At 41.4% G+C, this 16,299-nt stretch overlaps 3 protein-coding genes across 5 annotated transcripts in view; 2 read left to right on the top strand and 1 right to left on the bottom strand.

The window, feature by feature from the left end:
• LOC102794812 (rho GTPase-activating protein 20-like) overlaps positions 1–2,734 on the top strand; it is a 29,896-nt gene extending 27,162 nt beyond the window's left edge. For both annotated transcript variants that reach the window (XM_087835911.1, XM_087835910.1), the window contains exon 16: positions 557–2,734. In XM_087835911.1, the coding sequence (XP_087692037.1) occupies positions 557–1,339 (783 nt within the window). In that variant the 3' untranslated portion in view covers positions 1,340–2,734. The remainder of the gene's footprint in view (positions 1–556) is intronic.
• A 116-nt stretch (positions 2,735–2,850) lies between these two features.
• On the bottom strand, positions 2,851–9,048 carry LOC102789999 (adrenodoxin-like). Its single transcript, XM_006795716.2, has 4 exons — positions 8,557–9,048; positions 4,719–4,843; positions 4,478–4,607; positions 2,851–3,961 (listed from the first exon to the last, which is right to left on the bottom strand). Exons 1-4 carry the CDS (start codon positions 8,679–8,681, stop codon positions 3,853–3,855), a joined length of 489 nt encoding a protein of 162 aa, XP_006795779.1. The 5' UTR covers positions 8,682–9,048; the 3' UTR covers positions 2,851–3,852.
• A 289-nt stretch (positions 9,049–9,337) lies between these two features.
• LOC102790289 (uncharacterized) lies at positions 9,338–16,294 on the top strand. Of its 2 annotated transcripts, none has more exons than XM_087836529.1 (7): positions 9,338–9,436; positions 10,630–10,667; positions 11,752–11,841; positions 12,330–13,120; positions 13,209–13,346; positions 13,871–13,982; positions 16,106–16,294. In XM_087836529.1, exons 2-7 carry the CDS (start codon positions 10,631–10,633, stop codon positions 16,177–16,179), a joined length of 1,242 nt encoding a protein of 413 aa, XP_087692655.1. In that variant the 5' UTR covers positions 9,338–9,436; position 10,630; the 3' UTR covers positions 16,180–16,294. The 2 variants fall into 2 exon arrangements, with proteins under 2 accessions (XP_087692655.1, XP_087692654.1); XM_087836528.1 differs by lacking the exon at positions 9,338–9,436 and adding an exon at positions 10,403–10,512.
• The last annotated feature ends 5 nt before the right edge of the window (positions 16,295–16,299 follow it).

The raw sequence follows: 16,299 nt of genomic DNA, 5'->3' as shown, positions 1-16,299 counted from the left end.
GAGGATTGGGCCAAAATACCTGTAGAGAGGTGCAGAAGCCTCATTGAGAAATCACTTGACTGAAGTTATTTTTATTTTTATGAAGCTTTTTTTTTTTTTTTTTTTACTAATTCATTAGTTAATTTTCAGTAAACCAATATGAATTATTACTCTGGATGAATAGATACTGCTTATGTCCTTTTCAAGTTATTGCAGTGACTGTTGTGGGTTTTTCTTTCTATAATGGAAAAGTACCAACAGTTTTGTCCACGTCAAGGTTTGCCATAATAGTTGTATTGCATTATTACGAGTATTGATAATAATATTAGAAACTTTTTGGACTGTTTGACTCGGACCTAAAGCTGACCAAGTAACAGATGGAAGTAATATTCCCTCAGAAACTTGCCTGAGCCAGCTCCCCTTACTGTATAAAGACTGTAAGATGGAGTTAGAAGAGCCTGAATGATGAATAGATGAACCTTAGAGGTTAGATTCTCTGGACTACATTAGTTCTCAAAGCTCAAGAACTAAAACTTCCCGACAGTTGTTTATGTGATCTGCCTTTGTCTCCACCCAGGGAGGGCCTTCTGATAAGTCGCTCACACCTGGGAAACCAGAAAAAGGAAAAGCAGGTGAGAAAGGAGCTGCAAACCTGATCTCAGGCAGCCAAACCAAACTCAGAACATCCTGTAGACCTCCCAAAGATGCAGGTGGAGCAGGAGGGAGCCATGTGAAGGGAAAAGCAGGGCTCCTCAAGCAGGACTCCTCCAGTCCCCCTTCACACTATCAGTCTACAGGAAACCTCCAGTTCCCTAAATCTGCCTGGCTCCATTCCCCAGAGGCCCCGATAACTTTAAGGCAGAAAAATCCCAGGAGTGATACCAGCGCCCAGAAGTGTGCTGTGCAAAGTGATGTGACTGAACTGAAGCAGCCATCGCCGTCTGTGTTTTACAAGCATGGGGGGCCATCACTGTCCCTATTCAAGCGACCCAAGTCTCAATCCACAGAGCAGGACCACAACGCCCGGCTATATCAGCGCCGCGGGTCCGAACCGGGACGTCAAGTTGTGGACCGAGCCACCACCTTCACCCGGGCAAGGTTGCCCAGTGACCCGGGGTTGAAAGTGTCCGGGGTGGATTCACAAGGAGGCACATCAGAGGCCCGTTACTGCCTCTCCCCCTGTGCCACCAAAGCAGTGCGGGACTACTTCTCCTCTCACCCCCAAAGCAATCCCCAGAACAGCCACCAGGTGGCGCTCGCCCTGGTGGAGGGCCACAGGGAGTGGGTGAAGAGATGCAGCGATCCCACAGCAGAGCCAGACTTTGACCAGCTCCTGTTTGCTGAGGAATCCTACGTTTGAAGAGTTGGTGAAAACAAACTGAAGTACAGCATCGCTCCAACAAGTGGAACAAACAGAGCATCTCAGTTTCAGCACGGTGGTCGTATTCATAACCTTAAAATGAACTCCGTCATCAGACACTAAGGCTTTGGTGTCACTGGGAGCATTTTGCTATCTGGAGCACCACGTGAAATATAATCTGTTGGCTAAGGTGGACATGGAGCAGAAAGTAAAAGTGTGTTTGAGTTTTTGCTTAGTGCTTAATGCCATTAAAGTAAAGTGAATCTCCCCCTAACCCTTTGCTTAAATGTCCTAAAGGCTGGATTTACACATGCAAAAAGTGTTCTAATGTATGACCAATAAGCTCAAATAACATTCATTCTGATCAAAGCAGATCGACTATTTTGGTGTAAAATTTCTTGATTTTTTTTTTTTTTTTTTTTTTTCCCCCAATGCACATCAGGCCAAAGTTAAAACCTGCCAATCTAAACACACCTGGCATTGCCTTCTTCATAATGAACAAAGACTCACTCAGAGAAATGCCTTCTGGTTAACTGCAGCTCAGAAAAACTGTTGTTTTAGTTCAAGTCCCACCCAAGCAGCCTAAACAGATTATGGGCAACATGCAGTATTTGGTATCACACGTTACTTCAACCACAGTTTTGCAGAAAGCAGGTGGTACAATCATAATTTATTGAAATTAATAGTCACATTATAAATAGTGTAAATGCAGCCTGGGTACACACTGTGACTTTGCCTCTACGTTTTAATAGTCTGGTTCTGAACTACAGCTCAGTCTGTGTGTTGATCGGTAGTTTGGCTTCAGCTCAGTTGTTTACAATACTCAGAAGTATCGTAAATGTGTAGGTAGACTAGTTTGTGACATGTTGTTGGAAAGGTATAAAAGCATGACATCATTCAGTATATTTAAACAAACCGTACGTGTATATCCTGTATATGTGAAGAATGCTCCCCAAAAATCAAGCGTTGCTCGGGATCATGTCGACTGTTAGCAGCTTAACTATTTTCCAGCGTTAATGCTTTTTAGTGAACAGATTTAGTGTTTGGATAAATATTAACATGGAGACGTTTGTGATTACAGTCAGCTGAGCAGTTCCTGTCAAATGCTTCTTGGCATTAACACTCACATCAGCCTGCTGTGATACTGACGACTGCAGCAGCAACATTTATAGCTTCTTGTTTTGTTTTTGTTGCCAACAATGCTGTTCACATAAGCCTGTACTGATTGAAATTATGTTTTATGAGCTTTGCATCTTATGCAGCTTAAAACACCGAAATAGGCCACAGGACTGTTGCTTCCTAATATTGTCTACTGCCTCCTTGTTATATATGTACATGTATTTATACGCTGTCACTATACTTTTGCATATGCAAATAAAATGAGCTGAAATTAAATGTGTGCTTACTGCTTTAATTTGGGGAGATTTCATGGGAAGGGATCCCTTTGTCCTCTTTTCTTTGTACAAACAGCATATTTAACGTGACATTAAAGAACCAACAGATCAGCACGCTGCTAGAAAGAGGAAGTTTTATTTTTCTTTCATTCTTTAACGCAGATGGTTGTGTGTACACAAACAAGATGAAATTAAGGTTACATGAAGGATCTGATCAAAAATAAACATTTTTCAGGGGACAGCAGAAGAAATCTGTAAGGTGTTGAACTTCTTGTTGTTCAATACGTGAACATTTCAGTCAGGCGTACCACCTTTTCCTTTAGCCTTGTTGAGTCGACATGGAAGTCCAAAAATACCAAAATCAAAAAAAAAAAAAGAATTCCAGTAAATGGAACAAAACTATTAAAATGTGTTTAGAAAAACTGACAAAATAATGTTTAACTTTCTTCAGCATTAATATTTGCTTTCATATATATATCTTTTTTTAAATACCTGACACTTTGAACTGAAATCAGTCAAAGTGCGATATATGGGAGGTTTATGATTCTACATGACTTTACATACCAAGTCACATTTTCTTTTGGCAGTTTGGGTCCTCCGCAGACATGACTAACTGTTCATGTGAGAGGAAGTGTGTACATTTCCAGAAGGTCCAGCTCTGTGCTGAGATATAAACGTGAGCTCACATTGTAAATTTAGTCACAATTAGGAAATTAGGCAGGAAGAAAAGGTACAAGTATTTTTTTTCCCCCCCCAGGCAGTGATTAAAATAAACAGAACAGACAGCAGTTTATATCTCATAAATATTTTGATTCCACACTAAGGCCTGCAGGTTTCTCCTGTAAGCCGAGCATTACAGCCTTGTTAGTCTAAAAATCTTGCGTACTGCAGGTTTACATTCTATAAAAAAATTAATTTGAAAGTCAAAATTGCATATTTGAACTTCCTGGTTTTTGAGAGCTCACTTTAGTAAGCTATGACTTTATTATTAAAAGAAAGTGGGAAAAGAGTTCTATGGCAGCCCACAGCAGTACTGACAGATTCCACCTACCATCGTCTCTGTGTGCATGTGTTGTACCCTCACTTTCTACACTCATGTTCTCAGCCACATGTTTCCTGTTAAGATAATCCATCTTTGGTCTGTCGGATGTCGGCTACACTCTCTGGAACCCTGGCTACCATTCCCTCCAGAGACTTCGTCAAGCAGATCTGGCAACCCAGACGAGATCTGCAAAGGGGAGATGAGAAGCATGTTAAATTCAAGTCTGATGAAGGATGCTTCTCATTTTTAGCCAGCCATGAATGTGCCATTTGCTTTGAATCTAAAAGCTGCTTTAACAACAGTGTCCAGCATTGTTTGCAAATAAAGCTGATATCCTAAGTGAAAGAAGGCTCTCATGTTTAGTCCTTTGTCTCTCAATGATTAACTGATCAGCCCTGACAAATCTTATTATGCCACCAGAACTAATTCTTCTGCATCAGCCAGGCTGTAGGACTACTGTGATAAAAGCTTCAGCCTCTAATCGTTTATCCATGTGTTAATTATCCTTCAATTAACACAAAAAGACAAAGAATGAATCACACAAAAGCTGACATAGCCAAGATCCACGTTCTCCAAACACTATTTAAAACATGGCCTTGCAGTTATATAAGCAGAGTGTCGATAAACTATCACATCAATTAAAATCAGTGTAATGACAATTTAGCACAGTGGCCTTGTGAGTGTTCACGTGTGCTTCCTTACGTGTCAGTCAGGCCGTAGGCTAAGTCTAGCATGTCCATTTCCTCGTCTGTGATGGGCCCCAGCTTCTTATACATCTCCTCATCAAAGATCAGATGGCATGTGGAGCACGCCAGTGTTCCCTCGCACGCTCCTACAACACACACACACCTTTAGAACTCCACACGATGGATGAGAAGTAGCTCAGGCACATACATGCAGCTCTCTGATAGGTCCAGGCCTGTGAAACTCGCTCTGTGCGTACCAAAACCATCAAAGTCGAGGTCTTCGTTGATGACAACGTCTAGCAGAGAATCTCCAGGCGATCCTTTCACTGTGATCTTCTCCCCATCTCGGTTGATGAAGTTGACAGTCACCTTGTTGTCCGATCTGAGACACACAAAAAACATGACCTTAGTTTGATTGACAGGAACACTGGAACCCAACTGTTGGACTGATAAACTTACAGGTTTTATGTATGACATAATTACTAAGTTTGGACCCTTATGTTATCCAGTTTTCCCTATATAGCACTGCACAGACGTCACTGCCCTCTGGTGGCCACTACTGATAGTTACATTCATGTCAAAAGATTCCTTGGTGCCCTAAAGAGAACATCTACTGTTCCTTATTTTCTGTTCACACTGTTACTGTGGTGGAGACTCATATTATGACCAACAGCTGCAGATAATGAGATCCCTAAAATTTCATCATACAAGCTCCGCCCACCTGCATCCTAAAGAATAAGAGTAAAGAAACACACACACACGCACACAAAGAGATCATGAACTTGTTTAACCATCCATCCTTTTCTGCTTGCTTATCATTTTCAGGGTTGCGGGGGCTATCCCATGATATCCAATATTTAACTACATTTACAGCATAAGGCCACAATGAAGGAACAGCAGGGACCTAAAAATAACACGTACAAATGAATTTTCCTGTCTATCACTAAGAGAAAACTACAGCACAAACTTTGCCAAGTGCCAAGTTTTAGTCTAAAAACTGATACCGATGCCAACACAGAGTTATAATTTCATATAATGAGTAAGTACTCCTCATTTACATTATACTGGTCCATAGTGAAGCTCATTAAGTCATCCTGAAATAAGCTTGTCTAGCTCTCTTTAACCACCTTTCTTCTGCGTGGTGGGTGTAAATGACCTTTAAATTTGGTAAATATTTTTTACGTTTGTTTGAAAGGTACTTCGGTTTTATTTTGAAATCCATGCTTTTATTTTGAAACAGGAAACTTGCGCAAAACCGTTAAAGGGCTGTTAGTAACGTTTCTTTTAGGATATGGTAAATAGTGTGTGCCTTAAAGTGAAAAATATGTACGTTTCCTTTGCCAATTAGTACCTGGCTGACAGTGGCACAAGGTTTGTTAATGTTTCCTTTAACAGAATAAGTTACGTGCAATCAAAATGTCGTTTAATAGAGTTTATGTTGTTAACCTTGACCTTTATGTGTAGTTGTAAGTTAGTGAGGTGATATAATGAATTGAGTGATGTAAATTTGATGTATATGCTATATGTGAGCAGGAGAAATTTGTTTCCTTTGATGTTATTAATATTAATGTATTAATATTGCTGGTTTTGTTTTGCTCCTAGCTCTTACGGTGTCTTCACTGAATGTTTCAATAAAAACATTTCCAATAAAACCTCTGTGAAGCATCAGTATAAGAGACCATCATTCAGCCAGGGATGCTACAGTGGGGGGTATATGTGTGCTGTGCACTGAAGACATGTGTGCATGAAATCAGCACTTTTATTCTCTGCTATTTACAATCAATTAAATTTTATTTATATATCACCAAAACACAGCAAGGTTAGATAGTAAAGACCCTAAAATAATACAGAAAACCCCATCAATCAGACAACCCCCTATGAGCAAGCAGTTGGTGACAGTAGGAAGGAAGAACTCCCTTTTAACAGGAAGAAACCTGCAGAACCAGGCTGAGGGAGGGCGGCCATCTGCTGCGACCAATCTAATTACAGTTCTGTGTAAAAGTCTTAAGCCACCCTCCACGTTTATTTTATTTTGCTTCCAAGGAGCCAGACTCATTTTCACAGCAGTCTTGAGCAGCAGTTCTTCAGATTTTCTGAAGGTCTTTCAAAGTTTGCTTTGGCTGCTCTCTCACTCATTTTCAGTCCAGACCTTGTAGCTGACACAGGACCTGATAGATGGACCTTCATCCATCTACTGTCCAATGAAGCCTCATCACAAATGCTCTCAGTGTAAATGTGGCTGTCACAAAGAAGCCATTCTTAAGGAAGAGACAGGGAGAAAAGACTGGGGTATTTCAAGTTACACAAGAACCTGAGTGAAAAATCAATAATGAACAGGCTTCAATAAATCAGTGCACCCATTTCTCATATTCCTACTTTTTTTTTAAATGACAGATAGCTTAATGCTTTTATTTTGTTGCAATTAAATTCCTAACATCATACCAATTTCTTCATTGGTTTTGCCACTTCAGCTTTTACCACAAAATCTTTTAGTTGTTTGTTTTGCAGAGTTTCTCCCTTCGTGCTTCTCTTCGGGAGGTGAAGTGTGGGTTAATTTAGGTTAAGATCTGGTTAAAGTCCTCTCTTAACAAAGGACTTCTCCAGATGAGCTCTCTGTAAACTGGCAAACAATATCTTTTTGTAGACTTCTGCTCATTCTGCAAATTCCATTCAGGCTTTCAGATTTTTACAGCTAATGAGTGCAAATTGCATTATGACCTCTACATCGCTGTTCTTCAAGCCTTATTGTTGCCTTCCTTGGACAAGCCAATCCATTTAATACATGTAGCTCGGGGCAAGAGGTTTCATTCCTTTTCAGGATGTTCTGTACTGACATAGTGGCTGTGCCCAGTGTGTCTGAAAATCCTCTGATGGACTTTCCTGCTTTGTCCCACAGATGGCGTACCCTTCTCAATTACAAATACAGTCTTCAGAAGTGAAAGACAAAGCCAAAGAGAGTAGATATCCAGGGCTTCTTCCTGATTAAACACTCAATATCTGATGAAAAATTAAATGGCCCTGCTGTTTCGATACTTTTGACGATGGATGGATATGGCACAAATATATAAAATGTAATCGATCGCTTTAATTTCTAAAATTTCCCATTTATAAGTCGTTTATGGTCTGAGATTTCAAGGAAAGTGCATGTCAGGTTACGATGTAGTTTCAGAGGGGTTTGGGGTAATGACGTACCTACAACATAGATTTAACGCACAAGTCCCCTATAATTCACTTTAAAAACAAAACCTTGTTCATGCTCTTTCCTGAAAGGCCTGCACTGCACGACCTCTCAGGACAAACACACTCGCACTTGGCAACAATAACGTTAAACTGGTTAGTTAAGGGAGGGCGACGTGAGGACACGAGGACAGTGTCAGTCAGTTTAAGGCAAGCCTGGAGAAAAAAAAACCTTCAACCTGAGCACAAGGTCAACAGTCATGCTGCCCTCCAACAGCGTGGCTGGCACTGAGAAGCCCAGCTGTGGTCAGAGCCTTGTACCTGAGTGGGAAGATGGCTCACTTTCACCTTGTGGACACGTGAGGCTTCAGCCTGCTCCCAAGGACATCAGCCGCACACGTGTGGTGTTCTTAATCACTTTGACTTCAAGCACCACTTTTTCTAGGAACTAAATTAAGACTCATCAACCCAATTACACACTCACATATATTTTACTACACATTTCGCCCCTCAGTGTTTCAACACATATTGGAATATTGGCACATTTAAGTTGCAAATTAGTTCTCCTGAGACCTAAAAGCACGTAGACTTTCCTCTCCTTTGCTTTCTCTCCGCTAGTCCATTTAAACTGACTTAAAGTAAATGACCCACCGCTAGGCTGGAATTTAAGTGTTTCTGCTTTGTCGTTTTGAAAAACAACATGAGCCTAGTTTCAAATGTTTTGAAACAGCACGACACAAAACACCCTGCTCTGTGAAAGGGACATTCTTTTCTACATGATTTTGAATGCCAGGAATGCGCTGGAAAGAAGAGCCCCAATAAATTGCACATTTTTTGACTGGAGTTTGGCGTGCGGCTCAATCCATCACCAGGTTAGGCAGTCCTGTTAATAGTAGGTGTTTTAGTAAAATAACCTACCTGAGAGGCTGTGTGCCGACGGAAAAACTCCTTTGTTTCGTCGGCCAGGTTACTGCCGACGCCTTCCGGGAATATTCACGTAGACTATTCTGAACCAGCCGTCTTAACGTAGTTACCAAAGCCATTTGAAGCACAAAAATGAAGCTGAAAAACTAACGGAGAGGATTTACGAGCTGCGAATGGCAGACACCTGTCGAGCGCGTAACTTCTCAGCAGAGACCTAAAGATGTTTGACTGAACCGATCGAGAAGGCTAGCGGGGCTAGCTTGTTTTAGCTGCAAAAAGTCACTCTGTCACTGTCATTGCATAACGTGAAACATATGGCAACTGCTTGTTGTCTAAGACCCCAAATCAATCACCTGATAACGCAGTGGAGCACCAATGATACTCCACAACAAAACACAAAGTTGACAGATAACTATCAACACCGCCCAGGGTTATGCAGTCAAATCGCAAACATGACCGCTCTCTGTGTAGTTCCTGACAAACAAAGATCAATCAGGCGCAATACAACTTCCTGCCATGTCGTCAAAATAAAAGTTTTAGCTACTAACATATTGTGTCCATCTATGGATTATAATTTGATACCCGCAGTTTAAAATAAAATAAGACCGTTATCCTAGTGGGTGTTAATAAAAAACAAACGTCTTGGCTTCCCTTCATGATTAGAAATGCATTATTTTGCTTTTATTTTGAAAGTTATCGGCGCTAACTTGATTCCGGTAAGAACAAACGTCCCCGTGCCCGCTTACGTGAGTGTGTAAACTAGCCAATCAAACTGTACTAACGCTCGTTTTAAATTACCGCGTCAGCCGGTAGTACGGAGTTAGCACGTCTCCGAGTGGAGGGCTGCTTGCGGAGTCACCGCCCCGCCGTGTGTGTGAGTATAGACATCTAGAAAGTTCAGTGTGTTTCCTAATAAAGGTCAAATCCTTCACGCGTTACTCTGACCAGCGAAGAAGAGCAGTAATGTCAAAATGACCTTGAACTTTTGAACTGTTTTTTTAAATCATCTTTTAAGCACCACGAGTTCACGAGAGATATTAAATCTGAGGCATTTCAGAAGAATCAAGTTAGAAGTTACTCACTTTTTAATCATTGCTAATAAAAAGTGACCATGAATATTAACCACCATCTACACCCCATGTCCTGATGGCTACAGGGTTACAAAGTTGAACAAGTGCTCTACACCAGCGGTACCCAACCTTTTTTGCGCCACGGACCGGTTTATGCCCGACAATATTTTCACGGGCCAGCCTTTAAGGTGTCGCGGATAAATACAACAAAATAAAACTAGTACCGGTACCGAAAAAAAGAAGATTTATTCATAACACACGTGAAAAGACCCAGGAAAACCGAGTTAACGATAAAAACGATAACAAAAATAACGCTGAAAACCTATAAAACCCCTCAAAACCATACATTTCACACCTGAGCCTCAACTCTAAGCAAGTACCAAACGACTCACGGACCGGTACCGGTCCGAGGCCCGGGGGTTGGGGACCGCTGCTCTACACCAACATCAAAGGTCTGTGAAATACCTCAGTGGCCTCCAGCGTCACGTTTACCATCTGTTGTAACGTCCCTCTCTGTCCACATTCACAAATATTGATTGAGCTCCCTTGATTAAACCAAGTGCTATTCACCCTTCACATGCTTGCATGCCCCAGAAAACAGAATGCATACAGTATCATAGGATGTCAAGGAAAACTAGGTGTTTGATACCTTTGGGTCAGAGGCCAGTGGCTGACAGTGACAGCAAACATTTAGTGCTGAGTTCAAAGTTCAGTTTAGAGTGAAGGCAAAGGTCATCAAATATCAGTCAATAAAGAGCTACAGGAGATTTAGATTAGATTAATCAGTAATCTCTTTAAAAAGGTTTATGACCAAGAAAGACATATTAATAGGTGGCCTTTTCTTTCTGAACTGCTGCAGCATTCCTCATTACAGCCTCAGGTAAGCAGGATACAAACGAGCTTAAAAACAACTCCGTTAAGGAGAGCCTGGATACATTTGTAGGTTGTATAGGCTTATGAAGAAGAAGTAAAACATTTTCTTCCAATTTCCTTACAGGATGTTCAAGTTAGTGCTACTGCTCCTGGCACTGTCAGGTAAGATCTCACTGCCTTCACCTTTCACTGGTGCAGTAAAACTTGCCTGTTCATTTGTGGCTAGATATTTGTTTCATATCATTACTGCTCACCTAATTTTCAGATGATGTGTTTCTGAGGCAACTGTTGTTGCCAAATCGCAACAACAGTTGCCTCGGGTGCTTTATATTGTAATGTTAAGACCCTGCAATAATAGAGAGTAACCCCCAACAATTAAACAACCCAATTTGAGTAAGCACTTCGTTATGGTGGGAAGGAAAAGCTCCCTTTTAACAGGGAGAAACCCCCTGCAGAACGAGGCTCATGTCGCGGCAGCAATTTTACGCAACCGCTTGGGGGTAATGGGAGAAAGACAGGACAAAATATGCACTGTGGAAGAGAGGCCGAGATTAATAATGACTAATGTTAAAATGCAGAACGCTTTCTTAAGCCTAATCTTCAACATAAAGAAGGTTACAGTCTCCCGAATCCTAGGAGCTAGCTCCACGGAAGAGGGGCCTATTTCTCTACATATCAGTTTATGATGAGTTTATGAAATAAGTGCAAAATACAGAACAGATTTTATCTTAGAATCATGCAATTCCGACACAGCAGATCTAGATATAAAAACATTTTGATATCCAAACTTCCATCCCTATATTTCAATTATCTTTAAAAACTAATACAATTATGTGAAACATCAGTAGGATTCAGTCTATATATTAACTTTCCTGGCTGATCAGTGTCAAATGTTTTATTTATTTTGAGGTGTCCTTGGCATAATTAATGTTGGCTCTGTTGTTTCTTGCCTTGGCAGCAAAACAAATGACAGTAAACATTCTGTAGTTCCCTAATGGAAGTACAGAACGTAGACTTTGACCGTTATCATTGATTTATCACACTGTTAAAGAAAGGTCGTGGCCTATATATCAGCGTTGCACAATAGTTAATAATTGACCTAAAAGGCCACACATTTATGTATCCATCAACTGGCAAGCTTAGTGCTATAATGTTAAACAAGTCGAACACCAGTGTCAAAGGCAGGGTGTGCAAATGAAGCTTCATGTATATTATAGTTATATAGTGTAACTGTAATCCTTTGCAGGCCTCCAAGCTGTCCCAATCAAAACCCCTAGAGGTTTGCAGAAGTCATCAAGTGATGTCCATCAATCTGTTCCTGATGGCTCTAGACAAGGTACAGAGCCTACTTTTACCTCCTACCTACATGATCCTACTGACACAGGCCAATTTGGCCAAGACTGAAATATCTCAACAACTTTTGGTTGGATTCAAATGACATTTTTTCACATTTATTCACGTTCCCCAGTGAATGAATCCAAATGGTTAATGGTTAATGGTCATCCTCTATTAGGGCAGCCAGTAGCTGACATCTCAAGAACTAACAAATTATCCTCTCAAATTTGGTAGAGCTATTGAGCCCCCTCAGGATGAATTTTATATTGTAATGACTCTGCCTTTCTATTCAGTCCCAGGACATTATTGAGGTTTAATTAAAAATAAATTGTTAGGTATCTTTTCATCATGAACATAGAAATGAACATGATAACCTGTTTAACATGATTTTGATCACATTTAGCTAAGGGAATGTACCCTCTAAGTCACCTCTTGAGTATCGTTATGATTTTAGAAGCTTGTTTACTTCCAATGTCTTTTGTCTTCCAGCCGATGCTGATGTTCCGGTCCAAAGGAGTGGTGGTAGTTGGGTCCGTGTGGAAAATCCTTCTCATCTCCCAGATGGTTTCAGGCAGGGAACCGAACCCTCTATGAAAGTCAGAGATGGCTTCAGGCAGGGAACCGAACCCTTTATGAAACTCAGAGATGGCTTCAGGCAGGGAACCGAACCCTTTATGAAACTCCAAGATGGCTTCAGGCAGGGAACCGAACCCTTTATGAAACTCCAAGATGGCTTCAGGCAGGGAACCGAACCCTTTATGAAACTCCGAGATGGCTTCAGGCAGGGAACCGAACCCTTTATGAAACTCAGAGATGGCTTCAGGCAGGGAACCGAACCCTTTATGAAACTCCAAGATGGCTTCAGGCAGGGAACCGAACCCTTTATGAAACTCAGAGATGGCTTCAGGCAGGGAACCGAACCCTTTATGAAACTCCGAGATGGCTTCAGGCAGGGAACCGAACCCTTTATGAAACTCCGAGATGGCTTCAGGCAGGGAACCGAACCCTTTATGAAACTCCGAGATGGCTTCAGGCAGGGAACCGAACCCTTTATGAAACTCCGAGATGGCTTCAGGCAGGGAACCGAACCCTTTATGAAACTCCAAGATGGTTTCAGACAGGGAACCGAACCATTTCTGCCTCTCCAAAGAGGCTTCAGACAGGGAACCGAGCCCTTTTACAGCTTCATCCAAAGACCAAAAGTGGCATGTCAGGGGGAGATTATCAACAACAAGTGCTATGAGTTCAACCCTACACCGCTGTCCTTCAAGGATGCTCAGGTTAGACTATGTACCATTCCAAAAACATATAAAAACCTAATCCCCTGTTCATTTAAAGGATGTAAATTTAATGTTTCTCACTCTACAGGCCAAATGCAGAACTCTTGCCCCACATGCCGAGCTTGCTTCTGTAACCAGTGGTGATCTGCATTCCCATTTGATTTCCCTGGTGACCAAGGGTGGTAAGAAGAGCCCTGTGCTAACCTGGCTGGGAGCCACAGTCACGGCAAGTTTATCATGTTAATTGGCGACGTATATAGGTATATAAGGTTTTCTCAAAACATGTGGTGCTAAAACAACAGTGTGTTTTTCAGGGAGTTCTCTACTTAAGAACACCCTGAAAAAGTTGATTTACCAAGATATCAAAACAGTTGTTTATAAACTTATACCACACTTTTACTCCAGTTCTTAGTGGCTGTAATGCCAGCAGTCTGGTCATGAGCTGTGTCAACGAATGGAGGCCAAGGAGAGTGTCATCAGATATCTTATCAGCAGGACTGATAGTGTTATTCTTACCTTGATGAGACATTGACCTTCAAACTTTTATCTTAAAGTATTGCAATTGTTGTGTCCTGTGACTAAGTGATGTTTTAAAACAAGTGAAGTGGTAATATGGTCATATTAGCCATACTTTTCATCATAGAAAGGGTCTCATATCCTAACTTTTTATTTTTATTGACAGTTTACAAACAATTGGGTTATTTAAGACTACATTTTTTTAACCTTTCATATGTATTCTGCACTCCACAGAACCAAGAGGCCTCATGGGTGGACGGGTCTGAGTGGGGTTTTAGCGACTGGATGCCAGGCCACCCCAACATTCACACTGACAAACCTGTCTGTGTGGAGATGTTTGAGCTAGGTAAGAACCACGTCACTCTCACACTAATTACTAATTTATTCCAGCATTTTCCAGAGAGTAACTTTGAAACACCTCTGCTTTAAATTCAATTCAGTTTTATTTTTATAGCGCCAGATTGCAGCAACAGTTGCCTTGAAGGCTCTTTATGTTGTAAGATAAAGACCCCACCATAATACAGCACTTTTGTGTTGTAGCTACAGCCTCACTTAATTTGGTGTGAGTTGTTAGGTAATGTTATTGAACTTTAGACCTCGATATTGCCGTTTTATGCTTTAATAGCCTGCTTGCAAAAGTACAGTACTGTTTTATACACTGCTCAAAAAAATTAAAGCAACACTTTGGTGACACATCAGATAAGATTCAATATATACTGATATGGATTGGTTAATGTGTTAGGAATGAAGGGATGCACGTCGTTTCATGGAATTGAAACCTACAGGGGGCTAAATTCAAAGCCACACCAAAATATCAAAGTAATTAATTGCAGTATCTCAGAATGGCAATCTGTAGTTTGTATTGGCTTGTAAGCATACCTGACAATGCTAGGGAAATGCTCTTAATGAGATGACATTTGGGGGCTGGGTATGACTGAGCTCCTGGACAGCCTTAGGTACAACCTGGCAGCATCTAATGGATGAAAACATAAAGTCCCCACGGCGTTCTGTTGGATTTAGGTCAGGCAAGTGAGAGTATGCAGGCAGTTCCTGCATACTCTCACATACATCACAGGCCAGTTAATGTCATGCACCAGGAGGAATCCAGGACCCAATGCACCAGTGTAGGTCTGACAGTGGATTCAAGTATTTCATCCTAACCTGTAATTCAATTCAATTCAATTTCAATTCAATTCAATTTTATTTATATAGCGCCAAATCACAACAAAAGTCGCCTCAAGGCGCTTCATAGATACAGAGAAAAACCCAACAATCATATGACCCCCTATGAGCAAGCATTGGTAATGGCAGTCAGGGTGCCTTTGCCAAGTCTGTAGAGGTCTGTGTGCCTCTCTCGACCCACCACCAAACTTGTCATTCAGAATGATGTTACAGCAACGTTCTCCAGGCGCTTTCACATCTGTCACATGTGCCCAGGGTTTCATCTGTGAAAAACACAGGGCACCAGTGGCGGATCTGCCAATTCTGGCATTTTGTTGCAAATATCAATCAGGCTCCATGGTGCTGAGCAGTGACCGGGGTCCACTAAAGGACGTCAGGCCATTAGACCACCCTCATGAAGTCCGTTTAGGATTGTTTGGAAAGAGACATTTACACCAGTGACCTGCTGGAGGTCATTTTGTAGCTCTAACAGTGCTCATGCCATTTCTCCTTCACAAAAGAGCAGATATCAGTCTTTCTTAAGGGGTAATGGCCTTCTCTTGCCCTGTCCAGCCCTCCTAGAGTAACTGTCTGTCTCCTGAAATCTCGTCCATGCTCGAGACTGTGCTGAGAGACACACCAAACCTTCCGGCAATGGCGTGATTGATGGGCCATCCTGGAGGAATTGGACTGCCTGTTCAACCTCTGTAGGGTCCAAGTCTCACCTAATTCTAGCTGTAGTGACACTGAGCCTAGCTAAATGCAAAACTAGTGAAAAACAGTCAAAAAAAAAAGATGAGAGGAAAAAAAACATCAGTGGTCTCCAGCTGGGAAAACATTCCTTTTTTAGCGGTTGTTTCATTGTTGCCCCTGTTGTTAAACACCAAGCAGTTGAAGCTGACTAACAACCCCCTCTGCTACCGAACTGACCAGACCAAAAGTTTAGCTGACTTGATTAAGGAGTGTTCATTTCATTTTTTTGAGCAGCGTTTGAATTATGGATTCATTCTACCACTGAAAGGCAGTGGTTCAATATTATAACTTTTCCCCCTCAAATTGTAAGAGACTTAAAATTAATAATAGTTTGCCAACTAAAATGCCTGATCTTCTTATTCATCTCAGTCATGAGTGCTATATTAGACAAGGGTTCCTTTTGTGAGGCATGTGTCATAAAAGCACCTTTTAAACAAAGCTTTACAGAGTACTGTCTGTGTCACATAAAATTGATAAGACACCTAATAAAAAACTGGGATTATCTTTATCCTGCTGGACTAATCTACTATGATCCTTTTCCTATCCACACTGCAGACAACAGCCGGTGGACTACTGCCAACTGTGATCTGAAGAGAGCGTCCATCTGTACGTACATGATTCCTACGTAAGAAAAATCGCAAAGAAGCAACGTGAGACGGGCTCGCGGGTATCATTTCCTACGATACCTTTGTGTTACCTGCCACAAGCTGATTGCGCATTCTTGAATAAAAACACAGCATATTACTCAT

The sequence above is a fragment of the Neolamprologus brichardi genome, chromosome 23, assembly GCF_056152115.1.
Source record: "Neolamprologus brichardi isolate AB-2024 chromosome 23, ASM5615211v1, whole genome shotgun sequence".
NCBI lineage: Eukaryota > Metazoa > Chordata > Actinopteri > Cichliformes > Cichlidae > Neolamprologus > Neolamprologus brichardi.
The sequence above is the reverse complement of the archived record's forward strand: the minus strand, read 5'-3'. Positions and strand labels throughout refer to the sequence as shown.

What these genes read in the sequence shown, in the direction of transcription:
- LOC102789999 (XM_006795716.2), bottom strand. Translation starts at nt 8,681, where the DNA reads ATGGCTTTGGTAACTACGTTAAGACGGCTGGTTCAGAATAGTCTACGT. An exon ending in GTCGGCACACAGCCTCTCAG is followed by an intron (nt 4,844 to 8,556) that starts GTAGGTTATTTT and finishes TGTGTGTCTCAG; the next exon opens with ATCGGACAACAAGGTGACTG. An exon ending in GCCTACGGCCTGACTGACAC is followed by an intron (nt 3,962 to 4,477) that starts GTAAGGAAGCAC and finishes TCCCCTTTGCAG; the next exon opens with ATCTCGTCTGGGTTGCCAGA.
- LOC102790289 (XM_087836528.1), top strand. Translation starts at nt 10,439, where the DNA reads ATGACCAAGAAAGACATATTAATAGGTGGCCTTTTCTTTCTGAACTGC. An exon ending in TGTCCTTCAAGGATGCTCAG is followed by an intron (nt 13,121 to 13,208) that starts GTTAGACTATGT and finishes CTCACTCTACAG; the next exon opens with GCCAAATGCAGAACTCTTGC. An exon ending in GGCTGGGAGCCACAGTCACG is followed by an intron (nt 13,347 to 13,870) that starts GCAAGTTTATCA and finishes TGCACTCCACAG; the next exon opens with AACCAAGAGGCCTCATGGGT.